Source organism: Phoca vitulina, unplaced genomic scaffold (genome assembly GCF_004348235.1).
Source record: "Phoca vitulina isolate PV1807 unplaced genomic scaffold, GSC_HSeal_1.0 scaffold6, whole genome shotgun sequence".
NCBI classification, from domain to species: Eukaryota; Metazoa; Chordata; class Mammalia; order Carnivora; family Phocidae; genus Phoca; species Phoca vitulina.
Window position 1 is genome coordinate 70,026,018 of NW_022589709.1, and position 15,658 is coordinate 70,041,675.

General features: G+C 43.6%; 1 protein-coding gene across 1 annotated transcript in view; it reads left to right on the top strand.

Annotated features, from left to right (window-relative positions):
* The first annotated feature begins 4,367 nt into the window (after positions 1-4,367).
* Positions 4,368-15,658, top strand: part of PRELID2 (PRELI domain containing 2) — a 60,512-nt gene continuing 49,221 nt past the window's right edge. The window contains exon 1 of the mRNA XM_032404449.1: positions 4,368-4,562. Coding sequence (XP_032260340.1) covers positions 4,488-4,562 — 75 coding nt within the window. The 5' untranslated portion in view covers positions 4,368-4,487. The remainder of the gene's footprint in view (positions 4,563-15,658) is intronic.

Consider the following 15,658-nt stretch of genomic DNA (forward strand, 5'->3'; position numbering starts at 1 on the left):
ACCCTGGGATCATGACCTGAGCTGAAGGCAGACGCTTAACCGACTGAGCCACCCAGGCGCCCCGCCCCTGTATTCTTTTAAAGAAAGATTTTTTTAATTTGGGTATAGTTGACACACAGTGTTACTTTGTTTCATGTGTACAACATTGTGATTCAGCTACTCCATGTGTTATGTTATGCTCCTCGCAAGTGTAGCTATCTTTTGCCACCATACATTGCTTTTCCAGTATCATTGACTGTATGCCTTGTGCTTTGCCTTTTATTACTGAGTAAGGGACAGGTGGGGCTAGGTAGGGAGAGAGAGATAGGGGGCTATGTGATCAGGCTCACAGAAATCCCAAAAACGTGGATGTGCGGGGAAACCAGAGATAAGGGGACAAATTGGACCACCCTACCCTAGGCGTGTGGGGTGGGTGTCTTTTTATGATAATCACCTATGACCAACAAAGAATAACCAGACCCTAAAAAAGGATATAAGCCATTGAAGGTGTTATCACTAGTCCTTGCTCAATGGTGATATCAATAGAAGTATTAAAAGCATTTAAGTTCCCTGTTTAGCTTTCTATAAAAGACCAACCCTAAAGGCCCTCGTGGCAACCCTGTCGGGACTCTCTCACTCTTGAGAGCTTTTTCTGTGTCTTCACTTAATAATTAAACTTCTATCGCTTTACTCACTCTCCGTTGTCCACAAGATTCATTCTTCGACTCCGTGAGACAAGAACCTAGCTCTCCCACTTCATGACTGTAACTAATTCACTGGAAGCCTATTATCTCCCATTCCCCTTCACCCATTTTGCCCATCCAACCACCCCCCTTTGCTCTGGCAACCATCAATTGGTTTTCTGTATTTATAGGTCTGCTTCTGCTTTTTGTTTATTCATTGTTTTTTACATTCCACATATGAGTGAAATCATATGGTATTTGTCTTTCTCCGTCTGACCTGTTTCACTTAGCGTAATGCTCTCTAGTTCCATCCATGTTGTCTCAAATGCCACAATCTAGTCTTTTTTTTTTTTTTTTAAAGATTTTATTTATTTATTTGACAGAGAGAGACACAGCGAGAGAGGGAACACAAGCAGGGGGAGTGGGAGAGGGAGAAGCAGGCTCCCCGCAGAGCAGGGAGCCCGATGTGGGGCTCGATCCCAGAACCCCGGGATCATGACCTGAGCCAAAGGCAGACGCTTAACGACTGAGCCACCCAGGCGCCCCACAATCTAGTCTTTTTTTATGGCTGTGGAATATTCCATTACATATATGTTGCAGGATTTCTTTTCCTTTAGTACCTGTGGTTCTTGGTCACACTGCTTCAAAGAATGAAGAGGTAAACCAGACAAAGAGTGGTGAGTAGCAAAGCAAAGTTTATTGAGCGATAGTACAAAGCTCCCGAAGAGGGAGGGGACCCGAGGGGGTTGCTTGTTTGACGTTTAAATCTAGGGGTTTTATGGGCTCTCTGGTGTGGACTGTTTTAATCTGATTAACCCTCCACACACCTGTCATCCAATCAGGTTTTGTCCACACGCTCGTCTACCTATCAGGTAGTTGTTCCTATGGGAAAGGGTGGAGGGCTCTTTCTAGGGTGGTGTTCTGGGACCAAGAGGGTGGTGGCCACCACTGCCAGAAAGCATGCCGGCCAGCTACAGGCCGCCAGATCCAGCTCTTTGTTTAAATTCCCAATTGGCCGGGGCACCTGGGTGGCTCAGTCGGTTAAGTGTGTCTGCCTTTGGCTCAGGTCATGATCCTGGGGTCCGGGGATTGAGCCCCACATCGGGCTCCCCGCTTTCCCCTCCTCAAATAAATATATAAAATCTTAAAAAAAAAAAATCCCACTGGCTTTTGAGCTGGCCCCCTGGGCCTGGGTTAGGACACTCAAGGCCATTCCCTTCCTTTCTGTTACAGATAAGCTGTAAGTCCTCCCAGGACATAAAGCTGGGGCATTGAGTAGAGACTAGAATAACAGGATGGGGTCTTTTTCCTTCTTTTTTTTTTTTTTAAAGATTTTATTTATTTATTTATTTGAGAGAGAGAGAGAGAGAGAGAGAGAAACAGCATGAGAGGGGATAGGGTCAGAGGGAGAAGCAGGCTCCCTGCCGAGCTGGGAGCCCGATGTGGGACTCGATCCTAGGACTCCGGGATCATGACCTGAGCCGAAGGCAGTCGCTTAACCAACTGAGCCACCCAGGCGCCCCCGGGTCTTTTTCCTTCTAAGGGTAGTTTCCTCTTAGGGTGGGGGAGAGGCCCTTGTCCCTGCTTGCCTTTCTTCCAACTATCCTTTGTTATATATGTATACATATATGTATATATATGTGTGTGTGTGTGTGTATACACACAATATCTTCCTTATCCGTTTGATGAGCACTTAGGTTGCTTCCATATATTGGTTATTATAAATAATGCTACCATAAACATAGGGGTGCCTATATCTTTTTGAGTTAGTGTTTTCATTTTCTTTGGGTAAATACTTAATAGTGGAATTATTGAATCATATGGTAGTTCTATTTTTAACTTTTTGAGTAACCTCCATACTGTTTTCCACAGTGGCTGCAGCAATTTACATTCCTACCAAGTGTATGTACCATACTGTTCTGATTATGATAGCTTTGTAGTATATCTTGAAATCTAGAATTTGTGATACCTCCAGCTTCGTTACTTCTCAAGATTGCACTGACTCCATTAACTATGTTCTTGCAGTCATGTCTACTACATGTGGATGGTAGAGATACCACACAGTGGCGCATTTTTTAAAGATTTTATTTATTTATTTGTCAGAGACAGAGAAAGAGAGAGCGTACAAGCAGGAGAAGCCGGGGGGAATGGCAGTGGGAGAGAGAGAAGCAGGCTCCTTAGCAGGGAGCCTGATGCGGGACTCGATCCCAGGACCCTGGGATCATGAGCTGAGCCGAAGGCAGATGCTTAACCAACTGAGCCACCCAGGCATTTTTGCGCATGTCTTTCACCCCTCCATGGTTAGTGACATCACTTTGGTAGTTTGAAATTGGCTATGGTGGGAGTACTTACACGACAGAGACTGCAATCATTAGACATCAGGGCCTTGTTTTGGTGGTTTTTTTAGAAGGAGGGCTGTTTGTTAACCATTTGCGAGCCCACTGCTCTATTCAGTGGACCAGTGGTGAGACGGCATTAAACTAAGCATGACAGTTAACAGGAACAGGAGAGAAGGCAGGGCATTTGGACAGATGAGTAGACAGATGTGGTAGAGAGAGGTTTCCTAATCACTAAGTAAAAAAGGAAGCAAGGAAGTCATCTGAGAATAAGCTGGGAAGGAAGTGTTGGGGGTTTGAGATGAGAAGACTGTGGGACAGTTAGTGGATGAGAGAAATGTAGTTTTTTTTTTTTTTTTTTTGTCTAGCACCATTAAAAGGCCCCTTGAGGTTAGTGGTTATGAATTTAAAATGAGGCCAGTTAGGATGGGTGTGTATTTGTCTCCAGTCTCTTGCAGCGGCGGGAGTGAAGCCCTGAGTAATGGGGAGCTGGATTTACCCCAGTGTATGGTTTTGCAACCCCAGGATGACTTTGTGTCAGTAGCAAGCAAGATCATAAAATTATAAATGTGAAAGTCACCACCTCCGAGGCCTTCCTCATTCATCCTCGCTAAAATCAGAACCCACCCCCATAGCTTTAATCCATTATCCTGTTTGTTTTCCTATTTTGTTTATTGGATGTCAAATCACCTGGCTGGCCCACCGTACCTGCCAGCAGGGACCATGCTTTATTTACTACTGAATGTGTGGTGCCTACCACAGTGCTTGGCCCAGAGTAGATGCTCAGTAAGTGAGACGTTGAATAACTTATTGAATAAATGGATTCACTTGCTCGTTCTTGCAAAATCTGTACAGTCCAGTGAAAAGTACTCAAATTCTTTTCCTGTCCCTTTGTTCCTTGCTCCATGGTGTTTCAACTTTGAGGGGCATAGGAATTTCCTTACAGGGTCGGATGTGCTAAGCCATGATTCTTTATGAACACTCCCAGGGCATATAGGCAGTTTTTCCTAGAGGCCCAACTTACAGCTTTTGAGGCAGCGGCCCAGGTCGTGTGTGTCATGCAGTTGCTGACCTTTGTCACATGGGAGGCAGCAACACGGAGGAGGGTTATATTACAACCCAAACTTGGAGGGCGGGTAGTTTCCGTATTTATGATCACTTTTCTTAGGGCTGCTGAGTCCGAAGCTCAGGCGAGGTGACGACAGAAGAGCACGCGTCCGGAGGTCCAGGCTGCAGAGCGCGGGCCGGGGCGGGCCGGGCCGCTCCAGGTGCCTGCAGTGCCCAGACCTCCGGGGCTGCGCCCGGGCCTCCCGCCGCCCACACACCGCGGTGGCGGAAGGGGGCGGGGCGCGACCGGCTGTCTGTCCTCCGGGAGGACAATAAAGTTTCGGAAGTTTGAAAAGGGAGGGAAAAAACCCCCCACGCCCCTTTGGCCCGGCGGGTGTGGACGCCTGCGGCCGCGGCAGAGCCCGGCACCTGGAGTGCGGGGATGGGGGTCACGGTGGACGTGCGCCAGGTGTACAAGTACCCCTTCGAGCAGGTGGTCGCCAGCTTCCTCCGCAAGGTACCCGCCCGCTCCGGCCCCGGGCCGCGCTCGCGTTCCCCCCGGCCGCCCCGACCCCCGCCCAGCTGTCCGCGCTCCCGGGCGCCCGCCGCCCGCCCCTGCCCCTGCCTCTTCCCCTGCCCCCGCGGGGTCCGCGCCCGCGCTCTCGCGCCGCAGCTGCGCGTTTGGCCTCGGGATGTGCGGGGCGGGGGTGGAAGTGGATTTCCTCGAGGGCTTCCTACCCTCCCTGGAATGAGGGGAAGGTTCCGTGCGCGGCAGCACGTTCACACCCTGCCCCACAGGCGTAGGGAATACAAGTTCTGGAGCCTGGTTGAAGTTGCACATGACTTGTCGATCTTTCTAGTACATCTTGGACCCCCCCTCCCATAAAAGCCAGTGGGAGCCGTGGAAGCGATCACCCTAGTTTACTCAGCATTGTCGCTCTTCCACCTCGCTACTTTCTTTTTTATGAAACGGCTGTGGGACTTGGGGCAGGTAGCTTACCCTCTCTGTGCCTTAGTTTTTTGATCTGTGAAATGGGGGAAATGAAAGTACTAACGCCAAGGGCTGGTTGTGAGGAATCAAGTGAGATGGTTCCCGTAAGTGCTTAGACTGAAATGTTATAGTTGTTTGTACTACTATACCTGCACCCTAGGCTCAATATTCAGTGGTCCTCTTTATCCCAGGGGCTCCTCCTAGGACTGTGCTCGTGGTAGAAGAATCGGAAATTTCTTTGAGAAATCGAGAGCACCCAGGCCTGGGAGCTGAGACTCCTGAACTGTAGTCTGTCTCTGCCGTGAGTTACTTCATTTGGTCAAGGGTCATCTTCTCTTCGGGCCTCGCTTTCTGCATCTAAGATAAGAGTCTTGTATCAGAAGGTATTTTAGGTTCCCCTTCAGCTTCCACTTTTTAAAGTAAGATTTGCAAGAATTGTAGTTTGCCTGGGCAGCAGCCACCAGACAGTGTGCTCCATGTATAACCCAGAAGCAAAACAGAGATGCTAGGAGAGGAAGTCAGTTTTTTAAGTGATAAGACCGGACCCCCATTAGAGGAGGTGATGTGGTTGGGGACCCAGTCACAAGGATTGGTTAAGACGCTGGTTAACATGGTGTTGCCATAGAGGCTTTTTTTTTTCCTTCTTTTTCAGGAGAATGTCAGCTTGTTGATATTTTTCATTGATCTTCAGTATCTAGAATAGTGCCTACCACCTAGTAGGTGCTCAGTAAAAACTGGTAAATGATGAATGAATAAATGAATGAAAGAATGAATTGTAGATCTGGTGGAGACTTTGCCTTAGGCCAGACTTCTGGGCCCAAAGGAGAAACAGTCAACACTCCATTTTTTAAAAAACTTTTTAAAATTTAATTTGATTTAATTTTATTATGTTAGTCACCATACAGTACATCATTAGTTTTTGACGTAGTGATCCATGATTCATTGTTTTCGTCTAACACCCAGTGCTCCATGCGGTACATGCCCTCCTTAATACCCATCACTGGGCTAACCAATCCCCCCACCCCCCTCCCCTCTAAAACCCTGTTTGTTTCTCAGAGTCCATAGTCTCTCATGGTTCATCTCTCCCTCCGATTTCCCCCCCTTCATTTTTCCCTTCCTTCTAATGTCCTCCATGCTATTCCTTATGTTCCACAAATAAGTGAAACCATATGATAATTGACTTTCTCTGCTTGACTTATTTCACTTAGCATAATCTCCTCCAGTCCCATCCATGTTGATGTAAAAGTTGGGTATTCATCCTTTCTGATGGCTAATATTCCATTGTATATATGGACCACATCTTCTTTATCCATTCGTCTGTTGAAGGGCATCTCGGCTCTTTCCACAGTTCAGCTATTGCGGACATTGCTGCTGTGAACATTGGGGTGCATATGGCCCTTTTCTTTTCTTTTTCTTTTTTTAAAGATTTTATTTATTTATTTGAGAGAGAGAATGAGAGAGAGAGCATGAGAGGGGGGAGGGTCAGAGGAAGAAGCAGACTCCCTGCCGAGCAGGGAGCCTGATGTGGGACTCGATCCTGGGACTCCAGGATCATGACCTGAGCTGAAGGCAGTCACTTAACCAACTGAGCCACCCAGGCGCCCTGGCCCTTCTTTTCACTACATCTAACACTCCATTTTTTATTAGGTCTGGCAGTCTGGAGGGTGGATTCTCTAATGTCACTGCTCCCCTGGAATACCTTTCTGGATTATCCTTATCAAGAGCTGATCTCCATCTTGTCAGAACTGGAGGAGCACTTGACCTAGGCATCACTGACTATCCTCTGCAGTGTTGGGTAGTTACTTCTACACATACCTTTTTCCCTCATGAGACCCTAAGCTTCTTGGGGGCAGGACTCATTCCTGCAGAAGCACATAGCACAATGCCAAGCTCTCTTTTCGAGGGTACTTGGCATGTGGTCATGCTTCTGGGCTAAATGCTTTTCTTTCATTCAGCAGGTGTTTAGAGATACTTTTCTTCTGTGTGCCAGGCTCGGGGCTAGGGCCCAGCAGATAGACCCTCTTCTCATGGAGCTGATGGTCTCTAGTGGGGGAGACTGATGTTAATAAATGAACAACTAATGAACACATACTTACAATTGATGATGTGTATTTACACAGAGAAAGTTCATGTTGCTGGGACCAAATATAGCAGGGAAGGCCTGCTAAAGTCCCCCAAGGTGGCCATTAGGAAAGCCTTTCTTGAAAAAGTGGCCTTTGTCAAATGATGGCTGAAGTGTGAATAGGAGCTTCTTAGGGAAGAAGGGAGGGGGAGGAAGAGTGCTTTCATACATTATCCTGTTTACTCCGTCCAGCAGCAGCGGGAAGGACTTAGGGCCTATTTCCATTTCCTACCTAGAGAAACTGAGGTTCAGAGAAGTTTAAACAACTTTTCCAAGTTCCCACAGCCAGCAGTTGGGAGATCCAGGATTTCAGCACATCCAAAGTCTCAACCCCTAGTCCCCAGGCTGTGCTGCCTGCCACATAATAGGCACTCAGATGATTATTGAGGGAATAAAATGTTCCAGAATCATCTTTGCTGTGCTCTTCATCCCATCTCAGTTTTCCTTTGTCTAGTCTTCTCACAGTTTATTCATCTTGAACCCTTTGTGCCTGATGTAAGGGTATAGTAGGGATGTGTGCTAAGGTGAGAAAATACAGTGTTTCAGTTTTCTGTTGCTCTGTAACAAATCGCCCCTGTGATTTAGTGGATTAAACCAATGGTAGACTTTTGGGTCTCGGGATTCTGTGGGTTGACTGGGCTCAGCTGACTGGTTTTTGTGTGCCATATGTTACAGCTGAGGTCATTTATAGAGCTGCATTCAGTTACAATGTGTTAGAATTCTTATAAAACACTTAGCCAAATGCCTGACACATAGTAAATAGGATATTTTGGAAGGTAGGGCTAGGGAAAGAATATTTTCAGAAAAGGCCTAGCAGTGGGACAATGTAAACACTATGGGTGACACCACACTTCTGTTATTTTTATTCACAAAGCAATGCCTCAGAGGGGCTGTGTGAGTCAATAAATTCTGAGATGTCAGTAAAGCCACTTGTTGTGAGCATTTCACTTTACATTTCTTAAAGCCATGAACTGGAAGTCAGTAGATCTGGATTCTAATCATTGTGCTTTCCCCATTAAAAGCAGTTTTTGGGTGGCCTTGGGACACAGTTTTCGCCAGTCTCTACTGTGCCCATGTGCAAATTAGAAAGAGACCTCATCTAGATGGTGGACTCCACAAGCTCACAGTCAATGGGGCTAGTGGAAAGGAAATGGGGCTATTTATGCCAATTAGCAAGAGGGGCTGTTACCCAGTCAGGCTCTTGAGCTGTCTAAGCCCTAGAAATGCAGGCTGAGTGGGAGTTCCAGGCAAGGCTTTATCAGGGCTTAATGCTCCAGTACAGGGGAGACAGAATAAAGATTCTGCAGTCTGGCTCCCCAAGGAGAGGTCTCAGAGAGTTTTAAGGAGGCTTAGGCTGAAAAAGGGTCATCAGTGGGGTCCATCTTGGCTTAGATTGGTTCAGTTTTCACAGCCAGGCATTCCTTTTAGGCGCTGGAGCGTTTGCACAGTGTCTGAAGTGGATCAGACTGGTTGAAAACTGGGTGAGGGGGGCTTGTTTGGAGCTTGTGGCTCCTGGCATCTGGCTTTAGTTTCTGATGGCAAGCAACACCTGCTCGCAGGGCTAGAAAGCTGGGTTATTGTGGTTTGTTAGCCAGTTCCTGGGTGTGGGGACCCAATCTGGTCGCTGCTCTGTCTCAGCACTCCTTCCACTAGGTGGCTGGGTAGCCCTGTGCCCCCTGGCCTCCTTGACCAGAAGACCTTGTGCAGTGAGCAACATGCACAACTGTACATGACAACCCTACTGTCTTCATTTTGTGTCTGTGAAACAATAATGCCATGTACCTCATCTCCCAGGATTGTTGTGAGGATCAAATGTGTAAGAGTTTGACAAGCATAAGCTTTTTATAAGTGTAAGGTAGTAAGAATGATCTTTGTGGCTAAATATACTTTTATTTTTCTTTTAGTCTTTATGTATTTTTTTCAAAGGAAGGCACTTGGTAGAAAGGACAATCATATGAGGATCTCTGGAAGCATTTAATCTGATTTTGCACAATGGTATGTTTGAAGCTGTTTCAGCACTGAGGATGTTCTATTTTAAATAGAATCTACTGATCTACGTCTTTTGGTATGTTAGGACTTGCCTTCCAAGTTATTATATACTACTATTTTTAAAACCTGAGGAATGTTTGCTCTTCTTACACCTGCCTGTTGGATACCACAGGCAAAATATTAGCTACATGCTTTCAAAGCTAAGTGGCACCTTGAAAACAAACACCACAGAACTCTTTGTTCATGGAATATAGTGTTTCTCAATGAACCCTTCATGGAGGAATGCTATGAGACCCAAAATGGTTTATTCATCAGATGCTAAACTGTAGTTTCCGTGCACTACATTGTCAGTGCACCTGACAGTGCATTTAGGCTGCTTTCTTTGTATGACTTAGCTTTCTAGCTCTTATCACTTACAGCTGTTTCCTTCCTTTTACTTAAAACCACCCACAAAGAGCAGACAGGGTTGCCTGGATGCAGGCTAGAAGCTCACTCATCTATACAAGCCCACGTGGGTCTGTTTACTGGGCTTGCATTCATGAGCTGGATTCAAACACTCCTTCAGTTTTTCTACCTAAAATTTAAAGTCATTAAAAAGGACTCAGAGCGCCTTTTTGTTGACTGGATTTTCTTGTTTATTCTCAGTTAAGGCCAAAGAGGTTAGAGTTTTTCTTACTATAGAGTTGTTCAGGTTAATTTTCTTTCTGTGCTGTAGGCAAAGGAGTCATTGTGAATTGGGTGTAAGCTTCGTGGGCAGAGATCTTTCATTTGTTCCTGATGCATCCCAAGTACCCAAAGAGATCCTGGAATATAGTAGTAGGTGCTCAACAAATCCTTGTGGAGTGAGTGAATGAAGTACACCACTCTGGAGTTTAGCCTTGTGTAATTTGAGACTGAAGTTAGTGTGGGCTTCAGTAACATGTCCTTACTTATGGCACTGTAATAAAATGGACAGATTAAAATAATTTCTTTCTGCTTCAACACAGTGGCCTTGGGTTTTTATTTTTTCTAGCCAGGAGCCTGACGTGCTGAACAAAATGGTTTGAGTGTTTACCCTTAAACTCATAAAGGCGATTTATGAATGGCTATTTCCATTTAGAGTAGCAAGTTGATTGGGTAATTAATAATGTTTTCATTTCTGATCCTATCTTTTCTCCCTTGCAAATCTGCCACTTACTTGTGGGGAACATCTCTTCCTGAAAAGCTCCTAAACTATTTGGGGTGAACCCATATTTCCAAAATAAATGATTTGACAAATGATAGGGCTAGTTTAACATAACGGTTATTTATCTTTTTACTTACACTGTAATAGTCTTTCTGTTATCTTCCTGTCCTCAATCCTGCTAGAAGAAGATTAGGTACGACATGAAGCAGAATGGTGCAAACGGGAAGAGCACGGGCTCTGACATCAGCCGGGGGGACGGAGCGCTTCTAGCTGTGTGTTTGGGCAAGTCAGTTCTTTTTCTCTGCCTCAGGGTCCTCATCTGCAGAATATGATAATAGTAACTGTCTTCTGGCATTGTTGGGGGAAATTAAGTGGCTAACGCACGTAGTTGCATGTAACACACTTAACTTCATGTCGGCACACAGTAGGTGCTTTAAAGTACTTGTTAAATATCTTGATAGTATTCCTGACAATAATAATTTCTTACATTTATCCCATGAACCTGAAAATAGAAAGCTGAGAGAAGCAGTCTGCAGAAATCTTCACCAACCTGGAGTAATAAAGAGAAGAAAGAGCATGAATAACAGTGCACATTTGAATTATGACTTATTTTTTAAATGTTATTTAAATGATGGGAAAGTGTGCTTGGAAACTTATCTAGTGGTGGTTGTGGCTTAATCAGTTTATAGAAGGTAGGGCAGTTTTTAACTATCAAAGCAGTAATAGTAAAGCTTTCATATGTCTACTAATGGACATTTTATAATAAGTTGTGTATCATTTTGCCCTCCGGAGATGAGGAGGTAAATAAAACATGGCCTGAGCCCTCAAGGACCTCACTGTCAAGGGGACAGAGGGAAATACATTAATTTTTATCATGAGTGCTTTCTCAGGGGCATATTATAGACATAGTGTGTGGGGCAAGGATTGTAGTTTGTTTTTTTTTTTTTTTATAAGATTTTGTTTTTAAGTAATCTCTACCCCACTGTGGGGCTTGAACTCATGACCACCAGATCCAGAGTCACACGACTGAGCCAGCCAGGCACCCCGTATCTTAATTATAAATCTATGACAGCTTTTAGAGTACTTAGAGTTTATTGCCTTTTTAAAAAAGTAAATGTTCTCTCTAGTCCTCCTACTTCTCTCCTATGATGCCTTCCCTAATGCTAGCAGGGAGGAATGTGTCAGGAGTTCTTGTCACACAGACCCCAAATCGGTAAAGCATTAGCTTGTGAAGTTTTACTAGTCAGAAAAAGAAGAAATATCTTCTAATAATTTTTAAGTCATCACTTAAATCTGTTTGGCTTGCAGAAGGATACTAGGAGTATACTCAGTGCCACACCACAGTGAATTGCAAAATAGACACTGAAGTCCTGAAACTAAGTTTTAAAAATGTTGATTTCATTCTTTAGTAGCAAAAAACCGGTACTGTTTATTGAGAACCTGCCTGGTGCCCAGGTGTTATACTTTACATAACATTATTCCCTTTAATCTCTGAAACTCTTTGAGATGGATTTTTTCCCCTAATTGTACAGATGAAGAAATTAAGGCAGGCTGAGGTTAAAGTAATTTGCCCAAGACTCCCACAGATGGGCTTCAGACTGAGGTCTCTTGGATTCTAAAGCTCATTCTGTTTTCAACACTCTGTATTCATTTTCATTTTGCTTTTTATTTCTTAGCTTTTCACTGAGAAATCATTTGACCCTAAACAACATCGTGTTTATAGGGGCCCTGGCCCCACACAATTTAAACTCTGCATCTGTGTAACTTGTGACTCCCCCACAACTTAACTACAAGTAGCCCGCCACTGACTGGAAGCCTTACTGATGACACGAATAGTCGATGAACACACATTTTGCATGTTATGTAAAGTACATACTGTATTCTGACTGTAAGAAACCTAGAGGAAAAAAAATGTTAAGGAAACCACAAGGAAGAGAAGATGCATTTACAGTACTGTATTGTATTTATTGAAAAAAAAAGTCCACATAGAAGTGGACCCACACAGTTCAAACCCATGTTGTTCAAGGGTCAACGGTAATTTGACTTACAAAATGTTGCAAAACAGACAAAAAATTCCTTTACCCAGCTTCCCTAAACCGGTGTATCATTTTTAAAACCAGGGAATTAGCATTGATACAGTGTTAACTAATCTACACACCTTATTGAAATTTGGCAGTAGTCCACTCATATCATTTTTCCAGTCTAGGAGTCAATCCAGGATCCCACATTGCATTTAGTTGTTATGTGTTAAGTCTCCTGCATTGTGGGACACTTCCTCACGCTTTTTTTTTTTTTTTTTTTGTCTTTCTGGACCATGGTACTTTTGCAGAGTACTGGTCATTTATTTTGTAGACTTCGTATCTTTAAATGCATTTGGTTTATGTATGCATTTAACGTTGAGATACGAGGGTTTTCCTTTATGTCATAATTATAAGCTGTTTCCTTCAAAAAACTTTATTATGTCATTGCCAATTATTAGGACATGTTTTTTAAAATATTTTATTTATTTGTCAGAGAGAGAGAGAGAGAGTGAGCGAGCGCACGAGCAGGGGGAGTGGGAGAGGGAGAAGCAGGCTCCCCGGTGAGCAGGGAGCCTGATGTGGGGCTCGATCCCAGGACCCCGGGATCATGACCTGAGCCGAAGGTAGATGCTTAACCGACTGAGCCACTCAGGCATCCCTGTTAGGACATCTTTGAGTGAATAAGGGTGATGTGACATTGTTGGCCTTTGTCTAGAATCTAACTTGTCGCAGCCAGAAGGGCCTTGAGTATCCTCTGGTGGCCCACCCTCTGGCTTCACAGATGGCAGCATCATGGTCTGTAGGTCTTGACTCCTTGTCTTTTGTTCTTTCTACTTCATCCTCCTACTGGTCTGAAAGGCCAAGGAACAACTGTTGAAAAATTTATTGACCTAAATATGTTTTGTCCTTGATCATTGAAATTTTGATTAATCGATGATTCATTTGATCTTGGTATAAAATCAACTTTACTTTCCTCTAAGATACACTATTGTGTGTAGCTCATTAATTTGGCACAGTTCATGGTGATTTCTTTGTTTAGCTAAAGGCCAAGTCTCCTTTCAGCTGCTCCACCCATTTGCACATGCATTTTTGGAAGCAGCCTGAGCAGCAAAGATTTTCGTAGTGCTTATAAAACAGAAATGTTTAATATACAGACTTATTTTAGGTCCGCTTGGCCTTTGTACGACTAACCATACAGATCTGTCAGCTCGGTTGCTTCCTTGTGCTCTCTTCGATAATACCATTTGGAAGTTGGTAAACGATGGTTCCTTTGGAGGTCATTAACTTTTTTTTGTGGGGGGGTGTTATTATAAAAGGCAGGCATTGACTTCTTAGCTTTTTGGAAAGTTGATATTTTAAAAACTCCATACTCTTAAGAGTAGGCTTTATGAAAGCTTGTATATTTTTCCCTTGTAAATGAGAAAGGTAAGTAACTGTATCTTCATGAAGCTGCTTCCACAAATATATTAACTCTTACTCCTGTAATTAGATGGACTCAATTTCTTGGCCTCTCACTTTTCAAAGCTCTTTGTTTGTCGTAATGTATATTTTCTTTTTTACCTTCTTTTTTACCCAGTGCTGTTTGGGGCCTCTTACCTTTTTTTTTTTTTATTTATTTAGGCCTCTTACCTTTCAATATGTAAAAGGTAAATGAAAGCAAGGTATAAGACATTGTAGAGGAGTCAACATTTTACCCTGGTTAGACTGTGATATTTGTAATAGATTTATATCTTGGGGAAAGAAAAAGGATTTCTTTTATACATTCTATAAAGGAAGTAATATCATAAGTAAGTTCAGATGAAGTGAAATATACTTTGGATAATCCCGTAAGTCCCCCAGAACATACGGCATGCGGGGTGAATATACACGACCCCATGTGGTAATCGTTAGGCCACTACAGTTTGTGATCCACTGAGCCAGGTTCTGGGATGGCAGGCATTTTTGACAGACATCTGGATGTTTAGACCGCTTTGCTTCCATGAGAGTTGCTAGTGTGGAGTGAGGATTGGGAAATCTGTGTGACCCTGCTTGTGTGCAGGCTTTACGCCATTTCTGTTTCTAGCGCAAACTCCTTGTCTTAATAGTAGTTAGTAGGCCTTCTCCTTTGGGGAAGTACTAAACGAGATAATGCATGAGATGGCCTCTAATACCTGGGGCATTAGATCAGTGGATGCTCACTAAGTCTTTGATGGTCTTGACCCTGACCTAGCTTGATCCGTTCTAATGTCACACCATGTTTGAAAAGGTGTCCAGAGAAACCTGTCCACTGCCTCCTGTCTTCTCAAATTGGCATTCCTGGTGATGACCCTCTTTCTGAGAGCCTTCCCTCTCTCAACCCCTTATTACCTGACTTCAGAAGGTTCCTGAATTAAATCATGAATATTCAAGTTGCCACAAGATGGCGTCAGATCATTTCAAGTAATGCCAGGTAGGGGGAGCCTCAGCACAGTAAATCTTTAATTTTAAAAAAGTTAGAATATATGCCTTTCACGTCATGGGATTTAGCTATTGTAAATAAACCTCTCATTTCTTCTCCCATTCTCATGTGGAAACATGAGGCTCGTGTCTATTCAACTCCCCAAAGTAGTTGGGTGGGAAAATGACTTGGATCATGCAGATGATTTTACTAAAGTGAATTGTTCAGGATCTCTTGTGTTTGGCTGAAACCTTCATTTTACTTCATTGTTATTTACAAGGGTGACCCTTAGGTATTTTACAGTGACCCCTCTCCACAATTTCCCATTTCCCTATTATCCCTGAGTCTGATGTGTTTATTTTTCTCCTGATATATTTATTTTTTTGTTTGTTTCCCCAACTAATACGTAACCTCTGTAAGAGGCTACAGTTTTGTTTGTTTCTTTACTACCATGCCTGGCATGGTAGGTACTCAAAAACCTCTTAAATGAAGAATGAATAGAGAATTTTCACTGTTGTTTCAGTCAGTGCCCTTTGGCTTAATAAGCAAGTCTTAAAATTATGTAAAAATGTGAAGTTTCTGAGTTTATAGTCTTTAGGAATTTCACTGATAACTTGGTGAAGTAATCAAAACTTGAAAGCTTTTATCACTGTCCTCCTCTGGTGAATATATTTCAAATCTCTTCCATAATTTAGTTCAGTAATCTTCCTACAACTTACAGTATATTTGTAATATTGAGTCAGGATGTATTGATGAATACAAAATGAGCAAACTAGGACTAGTGAAGGAAATAATTTCAGACTTTCATTTTACCTTAGTAAAGTGTTTATTCACGCACACAAACGCACACAATTCAGGGGATCTGGATGAGGCTGAGATATTTTCCGTGCTTCAAGGGTGCTCTGTAAG